The sequence below is a fragment of the Megalops cyprinoides genome, chromosome 9, assembly GCF_013368585.1.
Source record: "Megalops cyprinoides isolate fMegCyp1 chromosome 9, fMegCyp1.pri, whole genome shotgun sequence".
NCBI classification, from domain to species: domain Eukaryota; kingdom Metazoa; phylum Chordata; class Actinopteri; order Elopiformes; family Megalopidae; genus Megalops; species Megalops cyprinoides.
The window spans coordinates 12,750,898-12,774,365 of NC_050591.1; the positions used below are offsets into that span (position 1 = coordinate 12,750,898).

Consider the following 23,468-nt stretch of genomic DNA (forward strand, 5'->3'; position numbering starts at 1 on the left):
GAAGGAAAGGGCAGTGTGTGATGAGTAAAATAGCCATCTGAATGGCCTTGAGCAGTCTCAGCTTGACTAATGGGTGTAGGTGACGGTAGGTGATAGGTAAATAGGTAATAACAACTACTAAAAAACGTTCATGTAACATTGATCAGACAAGCATTTCTCAGGCAATGTCTATTTTTTTTAAATAAAAAGTCATTTTAACAATGCACCTAAACATACAAAATTGCAAAAAACTTACTGAGTTACATTACTTCATTTATCAGATGCTCTTACCCAGAGTGATTTACATCAGTTACAGGTTTTTTTTGTTTTTTTACAATGTTATCCATTGATACAGCTGGATATTTACTGAGGCAATTCTGGGTTAAGCATCTTGCCAAAGGGTACAGCAGCAGTGTCCCATCGGGGGATTGAACCAGCAACCGTTTGGTTACAAGTCCTGCTCCATAATCACTATGCTACTACTAGGCTACACTGCTCCTCCAGTTCCAGCCTCCATTATAAATGTATGGATCCCGACATGCTGATATGTACTCACTGTGTTGTAACACTTCCCAATGCTTGTCCCATTTCTCTGTAAGCTCCCTCTGCTTGGCCAGAACCTTATCCAGCTTCTCCCTGATCTGCAATATGCAAGGAGATTTCAGAGAAGTGAAAAAGACTAGACACGTTGCAAGCACAGAATATAACAGCAGAGGAACTGTTGCACTATACCACATGTTTAAAAAGAGAAATGAACCAACTTAATGAACCAACTTAAATTTCCCTCATTTCAAACACCACAAACCACCACCAATGAAGTAAAAGTATCCACAGCAGAATCTCCTAAAAATCAAATGCAAGCATTGTACACAGCACTGAATTCCACACGGGCCAATCCACAGCTATGAAGGCCAGGAAAAGGGTTGGCGGGGGGGGCGCAGTTGCAAGGTTGGGGTGTATCACCTCCTCGGCAGCCGGGTTGCGGGCGGCCAGCAGCGTCTTGCCCATCTCCACACACTGCAGCATATTCTTGTTGCGTGCCTCCACCTCGTTCTTCAGGCCCTGGTGGTAGTTCATCAGCACCTCCACGGAGGACACGTCCCTGGAAAGCATTCAGAGGGAGAGAGTTCAGATGCTGTTACCGCGTCGGGGGGAGGGAGGCCACGGGAGGCCACAGCCTCATTCAGCCCGAGTCTGCTCCAGGTGCCTCCCCCGTTGCAGCCATTGAACAGCAAATTACTGCTCCTTCTGAGGGTGACCCAGCCTTATTCACAGTGGGCTACTCTCCATTCCCGAGGGAAATGCTTGCTAAATTTCAATTTTGACATAATTACACCAAATCTCACCCGGCAGGAGGTGTGAGGAGTTGATGCGTCTGAACATGATACGTTGTCAGGCTGGCTGTTAATGCAGTTGTATCATTGAAGAGCAGTCATTTTTCAACATTTATGGATTTTTTTTCAAACAGCACCAGCAGCAACGTAATGATTAATTTGATATTTCCCCAAAATGGAGGCAAAGGCTACATCAGAGGTGAACAATTCTGAAAGTACATCACTGTAATTTGCTTGTCATTTTCAGATTCATTACATGTTATAAAAAGTCAGCATAAATTTCACACAAAAACAGGATGGCACACCAGCTGTCTGCCAGGAACATGCAAAAAGCAGTATGGGAGTGTGGGAGGACTGTGGGAGGAAGTGGCATATATCTAATCAAGCAATTTACCAGTCATCAATAAGAAGGCAGTATGTAGGGTATTTCCACTAGATAATGGCCACCCTGCACTAGTTCCCCCTACGCTGAGTAAGAAAAGTATACCTGGGCTTCTCTCCTGTCCCGATCTGACAGATGATGCTGTCCATCCACATGATCAGGTCGCGCACCATGCTGAAAAAGCGCAGCTTGTCCGTCGCCGTGGTGATCTGCACCCGGCACTCTTCGCAGTAGGTCAACAGCTCCTTCCAGGCCTGGATGACCTCCTGCTCCTTCAAAACGATGGCTTCGGCTTTCTCCCCGGCGTAGACTGTCCGCAGCTGGGCCGCGCTCTCCTGCAGCTGCCTCACCTGCAGGATTGCATTATGGGAAAGGGACCACCCCTTATCACTTCTGTCACCAATCTCCAGTTTGAGATCTGATTGCCAGTAACCAAGGGTCAATTTTAGTTCCCCCATTTTGTGTTTTATCTCAGTTCTCAATGACACATTTAAAACAGTTTTTATATATAGTTCATATTAATAACAGCATTTTGTTTAATATTCAGCTGGAATGAGCAAAAATGTGTCATGTACAAAAAACACACATCCTTAAACTTTTCCAAGTTATGGCGAACCCCCAAAACTGCAGGATTGATTTTGCTGCTTAACCCTTTTGCACGTACAGTCAAACCGGTGTTATTACTAACACTAGACAGTGATGTAACTTTACAAAGTATACCAAATGCAGCGTTGAAAACTATGAGAAGCTTAATAACGCTAATGAAAACATAATGAACCATCAAATGTAACACACGCACTACATAGCATAAAATAAGTTGCGTGTGAAAGAGTTAATGGGGTGACATTGATAAAAACTATGAAGCTTAATACCAAGGAATGTGTTGCAATGAGTACAACATGCATTTCCATTGACACCCAAAACTATGAAAGCATACTTTAAACACTAGTGCAACCAGTATGCCATAGAGCCTCTCATCCTGACAGAAAAAGTTGATTGCAGTGACCAGGCTGGGAAGGACCCCGCTCACCTGGGTAACCAGCAGCTGGATGTCCTGCTCAAAGGTGTGCATGATCCTCTGCAGCGTGCTAGTGTTGGCTGTGCCGCCCTGGTGCGCCCGGACCTCCGGCAACCGCCTCTGCTTGTCGTCAATCTGCACCAGGACCTGAACCCAGTACAACCACTGTCACCACACAGCAAACAGAGCTTTGCAGGGACATGCATGTGAGAGGATAGTGAGCCAGCTTGAATTATTCTACTTTCAGCACCAATGTAAGTTTCAAAAACAGGGAAAACAGCCCACTCAATAAAATGTTCTCTTAAGAGAAGTTATTTTCACTAAATAATTATGTACTAAATAAATATTAATCTCATGTAAAAATGTATACAATCTGTCTCAAATGTTCTTTTAAGAATGTTTTCATGTATCTCCAATTTTTCTAAAAGACACAAGCTCTTCTTATACTATCAAGACCTTGACAGTATATAAATGTTTCACATTCTTATAGCAAGACAGTTTATTGACTGCACCTGTAAGAGGCAGTCCTACAGGCAGTAGTGTCCCTTGTCCACTCACCCTCGAAATGGCTAAATGGCTTTTGCAGTAATTCTGTTTTACCACTAGGGGCACTGCAAGGTGTAAAATCCAGCAGAGGAGAAAAGGCCAGTTTAAAGAGCGCCTTTTTAGGTCTTGTCCCATAATGAGAAATTGACTTTCACTTTGCGCTTTACCTCCCGGCAGTCAGCAAAGAACTTGTGTAGCTGGTGGGAGGCGGCCAGCATCTGCGCCCGGGTCTCCATGAGCTCCAGCAGGTCAGCCCAGGCTTCGTTCACCCCGTCCTTCCACTCAGCGATGGTGGCCGCGTCCGTGTGGCCGTAGTCAATCAGCTCGTCCACCATCTGGTTGACTGCCAAAACCCGTTCCTGGCCCAGCGTCCCCGTCTCGGAGGCAAACTCCGTGAACTTCTCCTGCAAGATCTGAGGAACAGAAGATGAATATTAAAAGCAGTAACAAACACATCAAATTTTCCAAATTTGAATCCAATACTTACATTACCACGCTGCTGCAACAGTCTTTTGACTTTGCACAGTTTCATAACCTCTCAAAACGGCTTCTAATGAATGAACCCGATTCACTCATCACACAGTGATGCTGTACCACACTACATCCACATTTTAATTTTATTTCAACATTATTCTTTCATATACACTTTGTTACCACTCAGAAAAGAACTCAGTTGTTGAATGTGTAAAGTAAGGCACATCTGTTCAATAATTCAATTATGTTCAATTTTAATTGAACATAATTGAATTTTTCAACATTTGCAATGGGATATAATCAAATTCTTCATTATGTGAAATATAATGGGTTTTGAGAGCAATAACCAAGCACATTTTAGGAAGCTGTTCAAAATGATCAATTTCTGAATTCAGAATAGGTTAATATTAAGAACAGTGATATTTGATTTCATTTACGCTTTGCTACAAAGAAGTCATAAAAAGAAGGCGTCTCATCTGGTTCCATAAAAATGTAAGACCCAGGAAAGCACTTGGTGCTTGGTCTGTCCATCCAAGTGCTTTTGCCTGTTGTTGTTGTTTTTTCCTCATTTCAAAGTACTGACCTTGCTGGAGTGTTTTAAATTCACTTCTAATGCTAATTATATGCTATATGAAGAAAGTAAGATCAGCTACTGGTCGTGTAAAGCAAGTGACCGTCAGTGTTATAGTAAGGGTTTGGATGACCAAGGGGACAGTGCTACATTCCTACTGTCCATGCTAGACCTGTGTAGCCTGACACCTCCTAGAAATGTGCATCTAAATTTCATGAATCAGCTCATGGTTTAACAGTTTACATATCCCATGTCACCCCCTGCCCCTACCCACAAAACATCTATGTTCTCATGACATAAAAAATGACATCAATACAACAGCTGGAGAGTGGTTTGCTTATTCTATATCCTTTGCCATGCTCATGTTGGAATTTATAAAATGGGGGGGAATACAAGGATCTTGTCCATCCAACATGTTATTGCTAATGTAAGGTATCATGGTAGCAGTACATGGTAGCAGCGCCCTTACCGTGCAGTGACATTAAAACACTGGAAAATGTTGTGTACTTGCTGGGCATCTAATCCTCTCAAAGACCTTGAGATTGCTGAGGGAGACGCCAGCATTCCCTCTCCTCGGGCTGGAGCGGTCCATTCCCCTGTGGGCCCCTCCACTCTCCGACACCTCCTCATTAATAACCCAGGGGATTCATCCATCTTTCCCCTTTATCGTCCCTCTCCCTCATTAAGATCCGGAGCCAGATCACACACGGGCCCTTTCTCCCAGACCTCCACAACCCCCCCCCCCCCCCCCCCCCCCACCCCAGGGACTGGCACTTCAAAGACTGCTCTGTCCGCAGGGCAGGGCTGGTAACACAATCCTGAATACAGAGGCAGGTCAAGGCCTTCATTCCCCCCATTGAGAGGGTGGTGGAAACCCAGTTACATACAGAACAACAGAGCTGATAAGTGGCCAGTCAGGAGGAATAAGGTACAATTGTTCAACCAAAGGCTGAATTTTACTTTTAACATATACTTATTGTGGTTTTTCCTCTTTTACTTTGCTTGTCACCTTTGAGAATTTATTTCCTATTTACCTCATCTCTGTCTGATACAGAGTCTGCTTCATCAGAACACAAATATAGGCTTTGAGCCAAATCCCCTCAGAATCCCCCATGCTGTAATACCTGTCTACAAATATCATCATAAATATCATAATATATGTTACAAACATACCAAATTTTACACACTCAAAGATTTATCAATACCATTCCATACATGAAAGCTGAAATGATTGCGAAAATTGTAAAACATGATACGTGTTTTGATATTAAACATTACAATATATACCCACTTATTAATTTAATTTCATCGTTTAGTATAAGAGACTTTTTTGAGAGACTACTGTTCTCCAGGATCAAATCTGCATCTATATGGTTAACACAACCTAATTCTGTAGACCCTGGAACAGCAAAAAGAAAACTCCCGCCTGCTGCTTCCTGACGGTTGAACCCTGGGTGTGGCAGACTGACCGTGACGTGCTCGAAGTCCTGCCCGAGCTCGGGGGAGCTGGCCACCACCTCGCGCTCGGCAATCCACTGCTCCAGCTCGTCCACCTCCCGGTTCAGCTGGTACAGCCAGTACTGCTGCTCCAGCCTGGACTTGCGCTCCTCCACCAGGTCTTTCAGGGACACGTAGAGCCGGTCGATCTGCGACTGCCGCTTGCTGATCTGCTCGCTGGAGCAGGGAGAGGCACGGCACTGGCCTTAGAGACGCGGCGCTTAGCATTGGAGAGGTAGTGCTGACTGTAGACCGGCAGCGGCTTAGGAAACACATCCTTGACCTTAGAGATGCAGACTGCAGGTGCATCGCTTGCATTAGAGACCCTGTGCTGACTTTGAGGCACAGAAATGACTTTAGAGATACAGCATTGACTTTAGAAGCACAGAGCTGACTTTAGGGACACAGAGCTGTCTTTGGAGCCACAGAGCTTACATTAGAAATATATAGCTGTGTTTAACGTTACAGCACTGACTTTGGGGATGCACTGCTTACTTCCATGTTGCAGAGGTTACTTTACAAACAGAGCAATGGCTTTAGAGCATTAAATTCAGAGAAGGAAGCTGAAACAGATACTGTCTTACATTGTGAGCATCCAGGAATCTGACACCCCTGTGTCACATCTTTCAGTCTGTACTTACCAAGCTCCGCAAATGGGTCAGCACCTGCACATATTGTATGATCGTCTCAATGACAAATGGCTCTTTTCAGCAAGGGAACATTGTCCTCAACATCAGCAAACAGGCTGTAACAGGCACACAAGTCACCAAAGCCAGTGCTGGCTGTGGACTACGCCTGGTCAGCACAGAGAAGCGCGCACCTGTCCGGGTGTCCCAGCTCCAGAAGCTGTCTGCACTGCTGGGATAGAAGGCCTATTGTCTCCGCGTAGTCCTCGATGGTCTGCTCCAACACCAGGTGCTTCTTCAGCAGCTGCAGGGTGCTGGGCTCATCCTGAGGGAAAAGGTCAGCACCACAGGCACAGAATCACCTGACTGCTTAAAAGTTCTGTCTGACCTGCATACGACTACATCCGAAATTCTCTAAAACTTGCACATGGGGAATAGGGATGTAGGAGAAAACAACGGGAGTGTTTATCTTAAGTCCTGGATATGCGTGACATCATGTGCTGGCTTGCTGAACGCTGATCAATGAGAGATCAGTGTAGTTGGGAAAGGGAGGGAGTGAAGAAGTGGTCTAGAATGCAACTAAATCCATTGTTAGAGTCTGTGTGTCTCTGATGGCCAAACAAGAACAAACCCTGTGCATCTTCCCCTTACAACAACACTTATGCAGTTTGTATTTTGCATAGCTAATGCCCTACTCCCTGAATTCAAAATGTTACCCCTTGGCAGACCTGTATTGTATTACTCCTTGGACTGTATCAGTATCCCAAATGCTTTGGTCACCTGTACAGGCGCCACTGCTGTGCACCACATAAAAAGAAACATCTAATACTGATAATGAATAGCTGAGGTCTCATTGTGCTCTCAGACACAGTCCATGTTACGCAAACCAAAACGTGCGTCTCTGCAGTAAATCTGATGTAGTGCTTCTTTCTTCCACCAGGGGGCCCTCCACCACCCCCCTCCAGGCCACCTTCCTACCTTGCCTTTCTCCTCGTTCATCATGTGCAGCTCCTGCTCGCTCAGCCAGGCCTCCACCTCAGCCACGTCGAAGTAGTACTGCTGCGCCTGGTACATGGCGTCCAGAGTCAGCTGCCTGTGCTCCGTCTCCGCCCGCAGGGCCTCCCACAGCTGCCGCAGCTGCTCCATGCCGGCCCGCACCGAGTCCGCCTCGGGGCTCCGGATGGAGGCGATGACCCCGGCGCGGTCCAGCACGTCTTCCACCCGCGCCCGGTGGCCCTGAAGCTCCCGCTGCAGGGTCTGGAGATGAGGGACACAGACGACGAGTTTGAGAATCTGTGAAAACATCAATGTCCTTTCCTGTGTGCCACTGCAAACATGTGCACACGATGTGCACAGAGTCTTCTGTTCTAGGACCTCGGACTGGTGATTACATCAAAGCAGCATCATTGCATTACGCTCACTTAGTGTACGCTCTTATCCAGAGCGACCTCCAGCACAATAGAACACAAGTGTATCCGTTCAAGTTGAATGAGCAACAGTGTCAAACCAGGCTAACAACACTCCCAGACCAGTGAGTGTGAGCATAACACTATTCAAGCCCTACTCTAGAGTTCACTTGTGCAACGTGACTAGACAAGGGAAGCCAAGTATACTATCATATATTAGTCACTAGATCACAAAATCCACAACCCATCGCAATACTATACGTAAAACGAACAGCAAATAATGCAAGAAGCAGGTGTTAGGGGCGGTGATTGAGGTGGCATCAATCATGGATATAGGGTCCTTTCCTGCCCAATGTGTTCTTCAAGCTTGGATACTTTCAAATTCTGTCATCAAACGGATGTCTGGCATGGCACATCTTCAGCAATACACAGCGATCATTAAAGGACACACACTTGTTCTGAACACAGGTACAAAACCACTGGAACATGCTCTACGTATATTTAAGCAGTGTCTGGTGACAGAAACGCATTTCAAGCCACAGGAAATGTACAGTTTAGGATAAGAATTCAAGTGGATGTGAAATAGCATTCACAGACACACACAGACACAACCAGGGAGTCTTCGTGAATAACTCTGGAGTAATTTCTCTCAGATGAGCCTTTTTGCAGTGTAGCTCACTGTGCTTTTAAGGCTCTGTGAAGTGCTGAGTTTTTTAAAAAACTGGAAAGGACCCAAGGCTTATATGTTTAAGCATGAGGAATTCACCCATTTCCTCCTCTTCCTGGGGCCATTACACAGGCGTTCACTCCCTGTAATACTCCCGTCCCATTGCATTATTCAGCTGCCGCACAAAACCCAGCCTCTCGAGAGCAAAGCTGAACTCAGCTACTGCAGCAAATAAAGCATTCACAACGTCCTCCATACATCAACCCAGATTAAATCTAGCAAATGTTTGCCTTTAAATTTGAATCACAAAATTAACCAAAGGCCCAGTTTTTTCCATATTGCTTTTTTCCACTAACTTCCACAACATTTTTTGTTAATTTAAAGGACTGCTGATCACACAGCTCATGTAAGTAACAATAGGACGGTGACACTTAATTTTCGGCATTTTGGGACGGTGCACTGAGGTCACGCTGAATCTGGGCCGCCGTTTCGGCACCGTCCCGCTGCCGAGGTGCTCTCCCGCGGCATCGCGAAAAGCGCGGCGTCGCAGCCCTGAGCCACTTGCCTGGTTTTTCTTCATGAGCTGCTGAACGGCCTGCAGGCTGTTCCCGTGCTCCTTGGAGGTGGCCATGGGGAGGCGCTCCTGCACCCACAGCTGCAAGAGCAAATAATAAGAATCAGCCAAACACACACGAGAAATGAATATGAAATATGACAGTATCTTGCATTTTAAAATTCAATTTTTGCACGTTGCCCCCATTATTACAACACATTGTTCTTACTTCAATACTATTGTTTTATGAAGGTATTTTGTCTTAATATTGAAACGTTATCATATGTCAAAGATGAATGGTAGTTCCACAGGAAACTACTATTCGTATGAAAATCATTAACTATTAATCAGCAGTAATCATCAACTGCCGAGCAACTTTGAGTATCAAATTAAACAATAAAATTTTCAATATTTCAATTTTTCATATTTTCAAGCAAGGAAAGAATCTAAAGAAAGACCACCAGTATAGTTGTTTAATTAGAAATAGGTCTTGTACATTCCAACTTTTATACACTATTTTTAGATTAATAATATTAAAATGACTCCATTGCTGTTCAGTGAGGAAACCCCACTGTATCCCCATAAGTATCCCCCAGAAGCTACGCTCACAGCTGTGATGGTGCTCATATAAGCAATCGTTGCAGAAGATGTCTGGTTATCATTCCACATGAGATCTTAATAGGGAAATTCATTTCATTAGCGGTTTGATTGGATGGGTTTCACTCTTGCCCTCCCTTTTTAGAAGGTGAAGCTAAAAAAACACTTGCTTTCGAGCCACAAGTCATTATCGCCTTGAGCAACCGGTTTCACTGCAAATAAGTTAAATTAAATTACTAATATTATGTCTTGTCAGGACAAATTAGGATACATGCAAGTAATACAGTCTGCAACTTATTTATAAAGCTGTGTTTTTACCAGGGCTATTGAGGTGAAGTCCTTTGCTTGAGGCTGCTGGGGTTCAAACGCACAACCCCTCAGTCCAGAGCAAGTACTCAAAGAAGTGTTCTAGATAGTGACTGCTGGCATGCCAAACCAAAAACACAGAGGCATGCCAACCAGTGTGAGTCCATCGTAAACCATTAAGGTACATTTTGTACAAGCGACAAGGGGCCATTTCACGTCACACGCACAACACGTATACAACCAACAGTGATATTAACATCCAACAAAAAACCAATCAAACACCTCAGTTTGCTAACACCGTACTTGTCTGGTCATGCCGACGTGTTTTAATTGGATTAGGGGAGGCGAGGGGAGGGGGGAAGGGGGAGGTACTCACAATCTCATCCTCCAGGTCGCGGCTGACTTGGTGCACCTCCTTGGAGGCCAGCAGGATGCGGCGGCGCTCCTTGAGGGGCTCAATAAGGCGCACGATACGCGTCTCCACCACCGCCTGCTTCTCGCTCATGGTGTCCCGGACCAGGCCCTGCTGGGGGATGGAGGCAGCCTGCACCTGCAGCTCGCCCACCTCCTTGTACCACTCCTCCATCTGGGACTCCATGGTCTGTACCACATGGGTGGGAGGTAGGGGGAGGCAGTAGGGGGGGAGACAGGGGTGGAAAAAAATGGAAATGCCCGAGAGACAGAGCCAGGAGAAAGATGTGGAGAAGATATTAGCTTTTTTCAAATTCTTCCTATTATCTTACCACACACACACACACGCACACACACACACACAACTGGAGCCTGAAACTCCTTTGAAGACTGTCCAGACACCCAGACATTAATATCGCTGAACTGGCATGGCATTTTGAATCACAGTGGACCACTGTGTCACATGTCTTTGGAGGTTTTGTGGCTCCATTGGCACAATGTATAATTTTTTTTTCCTCAAAATGACCACGTAACCATAGAGTGACAATTCAATAAACAGAAAAAGTGAAACCTTATGGACAAAAAAACACGTCCACCTGAGCACTGGCACCCAGGACTGACTGGGGACGTGTCATGCTGAAAAAGTGGGTCACATGTCACAACCTTCACGAAGCAGCATCGCGCTGCTTTTCTCGCCATCAAATAAATTAGGGCGAGAGAGGTAATAAGGGCAATCAAGCCCTTATGAATTAGCTGGACTACTTTCAGGATTAATTATTCAGGAATTTTGGGGAAAGCCATGAGTTATTCAGTCTGCGCTTCAAAATGGCCGACTCAACATCTAGGTAACACTCCATGATCTTGCAGAATGTCTACATACTGATTTTTAATTGCTGCTTTTGGGGTTGTGACTTTAACCACAAGGCAAACTGATTAGCATACATGAATAAGAGTAAGGAGGTTTGTGACTAAATCTACAGTAATCCTGACGGAGCATCATCTGTGCTTTTGGTCGATGGTTGGTACAGGGCTCAATATGTGAAAAAAGCCATGGAGATGACACATGGACTGACAGATGAGAGGAAAAACAGAGAGAAGAGAATTAGGGGGGCTGGTCAGATTGCTCCTCATTGGGTCCCGATTCAGCCCATATTGAATGAACATTCAGCCCAACATGACCAGGAACGTTGAACCAGTTTGAGGAGAACCAGGTTCAATGTAATCAAACTTCATGCGCTACGTCAAGGCTGGCGGTACATTTCAACATGGGCTTTCCTGGAACCACAGCAGGTGTGGACCACGATTCTGGCCGAATCGCTGACCGCAGGAGAAAAGCAAAGAAATGGCGTTGAGAGGACAAAGCTAGGGTGGAGCGGAGGACAGCGAGTGAGGGAAACAGAGCAGAGAAAACAGAGGTGGAGCAAAATGAACTGAAATGGCTACTATACCCCTGATGAAGGTGGCTGGGTGGCATGGAAACAAACCACAGGCTGAAAAGGAACTCAAAGCAGCTCATAGCACCAGCATGCTGTCGGAGAGGAGAATGAAAAATGCATGAAATGAAGACCTGTGCGGTGGCGGTCAGAGGCAGCGCCCTGACACAAACCTGCAAAGCAGAGGCCTACCAAAAGCCAGAGAGACAAGGCTCCCTTCTCTATACAGAGCAGAACAGTAACACTACCATAGTTCAGGTATCCATCAGAATATTTTCACAAATATATATGGTATTTATAAGTTATTATAAATTACATGAATATAAATGTAAAACAAATTATCTATAATGGTTTTATAGTTATTATTTATGATCACCTTCCAGTGTAATTCCACTAGGTCTAAATAAAGCATATACCTGTACAAAACCTTCATAAATATTGCATACCACTTAATTAAGCATTTTTATACAACTGTTGAGCTTCATAATGACTGGCTTAGGCATTTTGCTTAAAAAAGACAAAAACATAATGTAATGCATCACCCTATTTCAGCCATTACAAAGCAAAACATTTGCTTGCAACTGCAGTTTGAAGTGATATTGCCATGCTGAAGGATGTGTTATGGATGCTTTCTTTAAAGTCTTAAGAGGTTGTCGTCAAACTGCATTACTGATCCCATGGTGACTAAAGATACAATTTGGATATAAACTGGAAATGGCTGGATATAAACTGGATTTTTTTTCATCCCTTATCTTTTTTAACTTTACATGTAATGACAGTTTTATATCACTGTATAATGGATACTTAAACTAAAAGGTCACTTGACATCTAATGATGCACCAGTGGTTGCACAGTCTGACACCTTCAATGATCTCTCATTGGAGTATGAGCCACACTTACTGGAGATGCCAATGCACATTCAGATGCATGGTGATGCGTGATGTTGTCTTTGGTCTGCACAATAAAGCCAAGCTTGTTCTTTCAAGGTTAATTAAATGCTCTTAAATGGAAGCTCAAAAGAATATAACATGCTCTCTGGACAAGTGAACAATGGTTTAACAATACACATGTAGAACATGATGATATTTTAATATAAACACTCACAAAACACCAGTTTATCATAGACAGTATTAGAGATGGTTTCAATTGAATGGTTCCCATAAAAGAAATACCTTGTTTACACTATGTTGTCAGTCCATTTGTCTAATTGAACAACAAAAGACATCTATTGAGAGAAATCAATAAGATGCATCTGAAAATAGAATGCTGTTGTATACCACTGTTCAGTGATCTGTCATCCTGTTTGATATTATCTACTTAATTCGCTAAATACAAGCATTTACATGTTGTCAGTGTAATGCCTGGGTATTGTGTTACCATAATTGTAGAATCCTGTTGCTGTTATGTTTTTTATGATTCCATTCTTATCAGTCATTTTGTGTAAAACATTTGTTTTGTACTCTACTACCTTATTGTTATTACATTGTATCATCTTTATGATGTTTATGCTGTCATTGTCCATATGTTTTCTGTGTTGCTCTTTGTGCATTTATATTGTTAATGGTACTATATGTAATAAAGCATGATTGACTGAGCTTTCCAGAGTTCCCATGAGATCTAGGCTTAGTGCCTCCTTGGGCTCTTAAAAGTAGATTATTACAAACATCACTAAACGTGTATAATTGGATCTTAAATCTTAAATCCTGGAATAGGTTCATCAGTGTTTAAAAATGAACCAAAGGGAAAGTGTTTAGTTGATCATCCAAGATCACACCATGTACGTCTGGCCAAACACCTTCTCTAGGTTTTATCTTCCCCAACCACCCTTGGTGACAGAGCAAAAGGACCACACCAGAGAATTACAATGAATCCCATTCACATTAATCTTTGCAGCTCTGCAGCTGAAGATCTAGTTTTGGCATAGGGGAAATAAAGAGAGAGAGGAGACCTGAAGTTTCTTCAGCTGCTTGTTGACGCTGGTCAGGTCCTGGCCCTGGTCCACGGTGGAGAGCTCCTCCTCCAGCTGGGACAGCTGGTGGTCCAGGCTGGTGTAGCTCTGCACCAGCAGGTCAGCCTTGTTGGCCTCGAATAGCTGCCGGGCCTTGGCCTGCGTGGTGGTCTCCAGGTCCAGCCAACACTCGCGGATCTCCCCCAGCTTCCGCCGCACCACTGAGCTCAGTTCCGGCTTCTCCTGGATCAGCTGCTGGCCCTCCTGGGAGCGGCGGAACGGAGGAGGGGAGAGGTGTTCAGAACAGAGGGGAAAGGACTGAAAATCGGTAAGCTGAGAACAGAGCCTCACGAAGCCCTCCTATGTGTAACAAACTTAACTACTTGCTTGTAGTTAATGTACCACGTACTGAATTAATATGTGATTAATTCTCGTGTAGCACCCTGCTTCAGCAGTTTTAACTCCAAATGAGAGGTGGCAAGGGATATACAGTATGACTAAGTGCTAACTGCTAAGCTACGTACTGAGCAGTTTTCTATTGCGTATTTTGTGAAAGAAATCTTATGTATTGACTCCTCAAATGTTGTAAATGTATTAGCAAACAGCATGAATGCAACTTAGCATAGACATGCGTACTGTACATTATTGGCATTTAGCAGGCGCTCCTATCCAGAGCGACTTACATCAGTTACAGGTTTTTACAATGTTATCCATATATACAGCTGGATATTTACTGAGGCAGTTGTGGGTTCAGTACCTTGCCCAAGGGTACAGCAGCAGGGCCCCAGTGGAAATGATTAGTTGATCATGATCACGCACCCCATGGAAACAGTTCATATAAAATTAAATTTTCTTAGACATCATATCACTTGCAATGTGTTAATATAACAGCCTTTTTTCATCAGAGCATCCAGGGTAATACAAAAAGCTTGAAGTTTCACAAATAACATATTTATGAAACTGGAACGAATTTATGGAACTGGAACAAATTCATAATATGTTGCTTAGTGACTTGCTCAAGGGCATAAGAGAAGTCCTGCAGTTGGGAAATCTGCAACCCAATGATCACCAATCTAATCTCTTTAAAAAAGAGAGCGGACAATACATGTACACACATACTTAATGTTTTTACCAAGCACTTCAAGTTACTGTTAATCTACACTGCTTGTACTTACACAAAACATGCGTAAACAATCTAGCTCTTACTAGTATAGTATTTATGTTTAAGCACTTTCCAGGTCAGACACAGTATTTTGCAAAATTCCCATATGAACATTTGGTCAAATGAATGAGCATCTTATATTCAACTCCGTTTAAAAAAAATAGCAGCTTTGTAAAATATTAAGCCTTCCTTTCTGACAAATTGAAATCTATTGTACAAAGCATGCGGTACAACACAATTTCAGATCAGCCCTCTATAGTTCGACGATGGAATTAAACCACCTCTGGATGCTAGCGATGTGCCATGTGATGTCATAAAAAGGGTAAACTTCAAAATAATGTGGGATATCAGCTTGTTTTATCAGCAAAGTCACTATTCCTTTATGGCAGTCTATTCAGTGCTGCATCCAGCGCTGCAAAACAAAGGCCGCAGCAGGGGAGGAGGTAGGGAAAACTCCTTCATCATTGTGTGACGCCTCCGCTAGCGAGCAGCTGCTCCTTCCGCCCTCTGACGCAAGTGCAAAATGAGTTATGAGAGCCGAACTCGCGGCTGCGGTGAAGAGCCGCATCATCGAGGTCAGCTGTGAGGGGAGAGCCACGGCACATTTTTAGAAATAGGAGACCATGACTCAGTCCTCTGCGAGAGTGAGCCGACTGGGCTGATACTTAGATCATTACCCATTGATCCTCCATTCTGCAGTTGTTTTTTTGAAACAGAGTACATCAAAATGAACACATGTTCATTCGGTATTTAATGCATGTCATCATACTGAAGCATAATTAAAAAGCTCAGCTTTGCCACCCAGATTGATACATATTTTTTGTTATTCAACAACAGGACTGTTTTTCAGGAATATTTCAGATTAAATAGGAAAACATTTGAGCATTTAAGTACAGCACCATAACTGCCACTCTGCTACCTCAGACTACCATGTCAAATACTCGTGCATACAATGCCATGTTTGGTCTCGCTCTGGTTTGCCTAGCTTGCTCCTTTGATTACCCCTGTATGCTTCACGTTACGATGCTCCATGTTAAACACAGAGAGTGAGAGAGAATGATTCTGGCATACCATAATATAAACCCTGAAAACATTAGCAACCATCGGTAACCGTGACGAACGAGACGCAGCTGCCACTTTGGTCGCTTTTCAACCCCATTTCACATGCGTTCTTGACAGATGCTATTTTTTTAACTACTTTCATACACGTTTTTCCATTCTGTGGAATCAATGCACTTTTTACAGCTAACAGAGTACATGTCCTCAATGCTAGGAGTCATTTCACACGCAATCGGTCAGCTTAATATTCACAGCTATGGCGCCTCAGCCCAAGCCTGCCAGAGTGGAGATTAAAGCCACTCCCCTCCCCCCACATTCACAATAGCCCCCACCCCCCAACCCTCTCCTCCACTATCATAGCAACCCCCCTGTACCCTTCTCCATCTTATTGTGATTCAGTCTTTGTCAAATAAAAGGGAGGTGTGGTTGTCGGCAAGGCACAAAATATGATGCTCCAGGACAGAGGCTAACACATGGCATAAGAGCTCAAAGTTTCCCTTTAATGAGGAGCGTATGTTCCGCCACGTTATGGGTCCTGGAGGACACGCATGGTCCCTAGCTCAAAACGACGACCCACGTGTGTTCCATGGGAATGGCTGGCTTCCCTCTTTTCACTTTTTGAGATGACTAGATCATACTGTTTAGGGTAACGCTCTCTTCTAACCGTAATGGAGATTTCATAATCAGCACCCACACAAAAGGTTTTTTTTTTTTTTGTCAGCCCTTAATGGAATATGCTCATTGGTTGCCTCTCAACATCTGCAGCCAGCCAGGACCCACTCCCAGAAGACACACATACTCCTGCCTCTGCATCTGCTGCCAAACTAAGATTTTTTTTTTTTTAATTTATGTAGTGATGAGTATGTGTCTCTGTGGGGAGAAGACAAAGACTAACACACACAAGACAACATGCAATTAATCCGGATGCACTGTACTGCATTTTGACAGGGGACATCACGAAATGTGAAGCTTAGTGACAAAGAAAGGTTAGGTTACCAAACATGTGATGTCTATGGCAATTATTTGAAAATAATAATCTTTTTAAAAGCCAATTTATTTTAAACAAAATGTAATGAAAATTAGTTAGGTCCCTTTAGGAAGTCAAGTTTTCTGCTTTGGCCTCTCAACTGGTGAATATACATTAAATTCAAACCTAAAACAAAGTAAACCAATTATATGCATTTAAATGTTAAAAAGCTATGGGGAGATTAGAGAGAAGCTTCCTGGAAATTCGTTTTCAGAAAGAGTCAATTCAGCAGAGCAGGTCTGCCAACAGGAAGGTAAGAGGGGATTGTAACAGCAGCAAACCTGGATGGACAGAGTACTGCCTTGTGGTAGGATGTAACTTTATGGAAGTATTTTCAAAGCATTTGGTGTCGCTGTGAGGCTGCAGCCATCCATTACATTGCATTATCGTCATTTAGTATTCATCCAGAGTGACTTACATAGGTTACAATTATTATGTGTTATCCATACAGCTAGACATTTACTGAGGCAGTTCTGGGTTAGAAACCCTGCCAAAGGGTAGAGCAGCAGTGTCCCAACAGGGAATTGAACCAGCAGCCTTTCAGTTACGAGCCCTGAACCTTATCACTATGCTACACTGCCACCCCAATCAACAAATGTTGCCATAACGTTGTGCCAAGGTTGCAAGGCCATGGCGGAGGGCTCCCGGAAATAAGGTGGGTCTCGGCCTGGGTTATGTAACGCTCTCTCTGCCCTCCTACCTGTGCTCCCCTCGCTCGCCCGCCCACTCGCCCCCCTCTTTCCCTGCAGAGCCAGCAGGATCCCCCGAGCTCCTCCGAGCCCGGGGGGACAGAGAGCAGACACGGGACCGCGGGGGGAGGGGGGTTGGGGGATGAGCCGCAGGGCAGGGCGTGCGACGTGCGAGGAGCCAGGCACCCCGCTCGACCGGAGAGCAACCTTGCAGATGGAGCCCCAGTTTTCACTCTGTAGCTGCCACTGTAGTAATTGCAAGGTAACCACGTAATTGTGTCAGACAACCTGCAACACTTCTGCGTGTGGCTCAGTGATGGTAAGAGGGTATTGGAAGGTGAAAGTAGCATTACTCGGATCGTAGAATGGCAGGGACACCCCCCACCCTGACACACACACATACACACACACACACACACACACGCACACACACTCACACACACCGCCACCACCACTACATAACGCCCCCTTACATACACATACATCACAAGGCACGGATACACGGCTGACAGCAAGAAGAGGCCAATCTGGACACGAACCAACATTCATTCTCTCAGAAACAGCACAGTGCAGACCAAAACAGAAAAGGGCCGCATTCAACAAGGTGAAATAATTAGCATAATTATTACCCTGAAGGCCGGAATACAGCAGAAATATCCATGAAGCACAGCGGCGTCACATCCTGCCAAAACTTCTCAGACTCAAACCAAAAGTCTCAGGCTGTAATGCAGTTTATCGTGTGGCCGCTAAAGTGCTCCTAAACGAAAGAGTGGCGGGGCCACTTGTCCCTGCGTTTGTAGCCGTAGCGCGATTTAACAGAGCAGAGGGACTCCAGATGGCTTATTTACTATCTGTACAATTTAATGTCTGAGCCACTCAATCCCCGTGTCGACGGTGCACCCCTTCACCTGACCCCCAAGTGATTTAGGGTGGCTGGGTGCGTCACCCCCATCAGCGCCTGATTGTTTTATCCCCTCAATCACTCCCTCATTAACAGCGCGGGTGCCCATTCTTTACTGCGGGGTCCATGCCTGTCCATAAAAAATAACCTGACAGTGACACCGAGGGGTCACTAAGAGCTGTTCGGGCCAGATGCATGTATGCAATGTATGTATTACATCTGAAATGTGAATTTGTGTACATCAATCAACAAATCAAATGTTATTTGTTAATGCACATTTTTTGAACCAAAATGGTCATAAAGCACTGAATAAGGAGTAAAGGTCATCTTGAATGAATGAACAATTATACATAGAAACAGCATAAATGCACATAAGATCAAGGAAATATGGTAATATGGAAGGCTACCTTTTATGGTATTTACATAACATATAATGATGTATCATAAATACTTTGTCTGGATAGTATTACAGAATTAATATTTTCCTGCATTTTCCCAATATCTTTTCTACAGATTGATGCTTTACTACACTGGTTCTCATCCGGGGGTGGATGTGCCACCAGGGTTACACAGATATTCTGAAGGAGGTATATTAATTCATCAATATAGATAGACTCTCATCTCTGCAGAGGAGCCCTGAACATTTAAGATACAAGGTCATTTCCCTTTTTTTTAACTGTGTTGCTCAATAAACACATGACTTACACAGGGCATTTCCTATACTCCTACTCAGACCCCTGCAAGCACTCTCTACTGAGGTGAAAGTGGGGGCGCACCAAGACAAACTGCACTGTTGAGGTGGAGAATCGGTGCTTTAGCGAGACGCAGCGCACAAGGGAGTGAGATCCCACCGGTCCACAGAACAATGGACCTCCGCAGTGCTGGCAGCCCACGGCCCCCTCCCTCCACGTTCGGAGGGGGAGCCCGCGCGGTATGGGGTGGGCAGAAATCTCTGCCTGAATCTCAAGGACACCACATCACCAGCCTTCCCAGCTCGCTGGGGCCGGTGCTCCGCTGGGGAAGGGTGGGTGGAGGGGCAGGTGGGCGGGAGCGTGGATGGAGGGGGGAGGGGTCTGGCAGTGGAAAACTGGATCTGTCAGCTGTTTTGCGCTGCTATGAAGTACAAGGTCAGCTGTGGATGATCCACCAGGAACTCTGGCTGTTTAACACGGCCTCACGTGGAATGGTATATCAATGCAGGGAAGATAAGAGAGCTCCCAATGCTTGCAGAGAGAGAGGGGAGAGAGAGATAAACAGAGAAACAGAATAATAGAGAGAGAGGGGATAATGAGAAAGTGAGAAGGGGAGGGACAGAGAGCAAAAGACAGAGAAGAAAAGATGAAACCAAGCAAAAAAGAGATATTGGACAGGAGGCAAGACAAAGGGAGAGAACAAGGGACACCTGCACTAAACGTATGTGCATTTGTCATCTTTTTCTTCCATTTCTGCCCAGGGCCTGTAGCCCTCTCATGCCATTCTGCTGTGACCTGACCACTAGGGCCCCTCTGAAAATGTTTCTTAATCACATATTAAGCACCTGGAAAAATTGTGGGGGCCAATCGGTGAGGATGAGGTTTTGTGAGCTCAGTTAGAATGAGGTGAGCTTTGGCCATTTTTGGAGGAGATTGGTGGTACAGACTCTCTCAAGGCAACCAGCCCAATGAAAAAATGCCTTAAGATATCCACCAATTCGTGCTTTCCAGTGGGTTTTTTCACCCTCCAGTTTGTGGAATCCAGTGTTCCTCAAAGGTCCTAAACGACCATTTCATTTCAGGTTCTCATTCAATTAATGACCATTTGAGATTACTGCCCTGCAGCACAAACACCTACTATAACATGAAAAGCCAGAGCGCTATGCCTCTTTCAGAAAACCATTCCTGTTTTGGGTTCACAACTCTGGTTAGTGTGAAAGCAAGAGAGGATAAGTTATAGTCCCCAAGACCCTCCTAATGTACATGGTGTTGTGGCTAAGACGTTGCAGACAAGGAAGAGATTTATGGAGTCCACAAGTGGCTGAACCATCCCCATAGGGGGTCTTAGGCCAATCTTTGCTTTAGTTAGTCACTTTGACATACAGTCTTACACTCATGTGAGACAACCAGCGCATTTCTCAGAGAGAAAACGACTGTTTGTGCCTGAGGCTAAATGCTAAAGCCTTTGTTCTATAGCTCAGCCATGCAAACATAACAGCAGTGAGCTATAGTCCTGTAGCATAAAATATCAACTGGAAAGACAAAGGATAACCGAAGGGAGCTACATTTATGATAAATGAGACCTTTGTATTTGCAGACATTTTATAAAATATGACAATGAATGAGGAGAGGAACTTCAGTGCTGTGTGTTAGTAGAACTGTAGCATATAGCAGTTGATCTGTGACTGCTTTAAAGGACAGACCTGCCTTCAAGTGGAATTGAAAGCAAAGACTCCACAGCAATTACAATCCTTCTAGCATCTGCAGCTTCCTGCAGCTTTTTTAGGGGGAAAAATGTTAACACAAAAAATCTAAAACAAAACAAACTGTCAGCTGTCAGTCCACAATGATATCCTATTACAAACCCAGCTCTGGCCTGAGAGGGATGCAGGTCAAGACTTATAATATAATAAGGTTATAATAAAAAACTTCATTACAAGTTATTCAACACCTTCTTAGTCTATTTTAGATTTAATTTTAACTTTTAATCTTAAAAATGATAACGGAAGAAATGACTAAAAACAATATCCAGTTATAACACATAATCACTTTAAAGCTTCATATTGTTTTTTTTATTAGATAGTATGTACTTATTCCAAGGTCTCGATGTATACAAATGTATTAAAAAATGTGATGTATCTCCTAAAAACACTGAAATGAAAATTTTCTGATTTACTATATTCTTAGACTTTGGTAGCTGATAGAATCATCTTCCTAGTCACTTCAACTGACTTTTCTGTCATAAGTGCATTCTCAAGATGCTCAAACTAGTGTGAGATCTTTGAAACTCACAAGGTACATGATTCTAATTGCTCAATAACTTTCATATGATCAGTGACTTTCACACTGAGAACATTATGCATATTAATAGAGAAATCAATAATAAAATAGTGCTAAAATGTGGTGAGAGAAAACTACAAAGCTGACTACTTTCAGACAGAACAAAATAGAATAGTTCTGGTAGTTAGAACACTCAAATTCTAAGGACTAGAAAGTTCTAGAATTAGAGGATTCAAAATCTATTCTAATTGTAAATGAAGCAAGTTTTCCAGCAAAGAAAGCTAACACTAAGAACCTGCAGAACTGGGCATGGAAGTTAAATTGACCAAATGAATATGACTGGTTACAGTTAGTTGAGTTGAGCAGACAAGCAGCCTACTGGAATGGCCATCCATGACCAAGGTTGAATAACCCAGCCCCTTCTGGGTGTGCATCCATTTCATCCAAGTCTTTGATTGGTGAACCAAGCAGACCTTAACATTTTAAAAATATTAAGGCTCCCAGTCATTCAACATACCCATTGTTTGTGTCTCTGAAACAATCAAGTAACACACTAATATTGCAGTCTGACATAACTGCTTGAGTCAGCACCACCCTGTCACTTCAGCTACATAAATGTTCACATTCAAGCCCAACAACAGAGCAGTCAGACCGTTTGTGAGTGCCATGTGAGTACCCACTCAGGCTGGACTGGGCAGGTTTTTTTTTCCCACCATGCACTGGGAGCTGCAAGCCGGAAAGCTGAAATGGGGCCACAGACAAAATGCAGTAGCTCCAGCACTTTGGGGTGAGTGCTGGGGAGGTGACATGTTGGTACAGATAGGAGAGAGAGAGAGAGAGAGAGAGACTTTAGAACTTTAGAATCTGTGACCTGTTAAAGTATGTTTTTCTCGTTCTGTGTGTGCTCTAGATGCCAGAAGGGGCAGAGGAGGAAAATGAAAAAAACGGTGAGCCCAGCCCACTGCTCTGGCAAATGCACAACACAGCTTCAATTCAGAGGAGATGTATCTAAAACCGTACGCGTTGTGAAAATGGATGTCAAAACACCCTCTTTTTCATCATGCGCTTTGTTATCCGGTGCCCACAGAGCTTGAGTCCAGGGTAACAAAACTGTTTCATTTCCAGCTCCAGCTAAAAAAGCCATAGAGAACCTCACTCAGAGGTGCTTAACAAGCCAGCAAGGACCCCAGCCTAACACTGAAATGTAACATTGCAATATTGTAATAACATAATTATATAATTACATAATTGTTACACGGTATTAGTAACAATAAGCCCATATTCTAAAAATATCCTTAATAATCAATATTTTGAAAATTATGATTTTGAAAATCTACATTTTTTTTTGCTGTCATTACATCTCTGTCAAAAGAAACTCTGTCACAGCCTGGCAAAACTCCTTAAACTGTAACTTACATTCCATAAACAGGCAAAGAAAGCTACATTAAGTCTCTTTAATTATTATAATTATAAAATATTATAAAATATATATTATTATAATTTGAATATATAAATGGACTGCACTACTTCAGCCTCAGAAAACAAGTTCCAAGTCTTTATCACCACTTCCCAAAAAGGTGCGCTCATTGTTCTGCACAAAGGATTACATTACATCTCATTTTCTCCACCGGAGACATTTGGACATATTCTCAAAAGCTGAGATAATTGACGGAGGGCACATAATGAAACACAACCAAGGCCACAAACAGTTAGCCAGCTGCCTGAGACAATCAACTGGCCTGATGTTACATTCCAACATTTCATAATGTTTTGATGAGTATTCGCCAAAGAAGGGAAGCGCCCTGGAGTCTTTTCCACAGCGCTGTTACCTATGATCCCAAGGTTCTACCTAAGCGCCTGGCTGCTTTCGGGTTTCCAAAGCAAAGCGTTCAGGCAGTGGCTTCAGAAGC

The 23,468-nt window shown here is 43.8% G+C and overlaps 1 protein-coding gene across 2 annotated transcripts in view; it reads right to left on the reverse strand.

The window, feature by feature from the left end:
* The window catches only part of LOC118782680 (spectrin beta chain, non-erythrocytic 4-like), a 75,948-nt gene that overhangs the window by 7,475 nt on the left and 45,005 nt on the right, over window positions 1-23,468 (reverse strand). For both annotated transcript variants that reach the window (XM_036536128.1, XM_036536129.1), the window contains 11 exons: window positions 13,749-14,012; window positions 10,333-10,557; window positions 9,066-9,155; window positions 7,406-7,684; window positions 6,622-6,752; window positions 5,774-5,978; window positions 3,427-3,672; window positions 2,726-2,860; window positions 1,801-2,045; window positions 943-1,081; window positions 536-620 (listed from right to left, as the gene is read on the reverse strand). In XM_036536128.1, coding sequence (XP_036392021.1) covers window positions 536-620; window positions 943-1,081; window positions 1,801-2,045; window positions 2,726-2,860; window positions 3,427-3,672; window positions 5,774-5,978; window positions 6,622-6,752; window positions 7,406-7,684; window positions 9,066-9,155; window positions 10,333-10,557; window positions 13,749-14,012 — 2,044 coding nt within the window. The remainder of the gene's footprint in view (window positions 1-535; window positions 621-942; window positions 1,082-1,800; window positions 2,046-2,725; window positions 2,861-3,426; window positions 3,673-5,773; window positions 5,979-6,621; window positions 6,753-7,405; window positions 7,685-9,065; window positions 9,156-10,332; window positions 10,558-13,748; window positions 14,013-23,468) is intronic.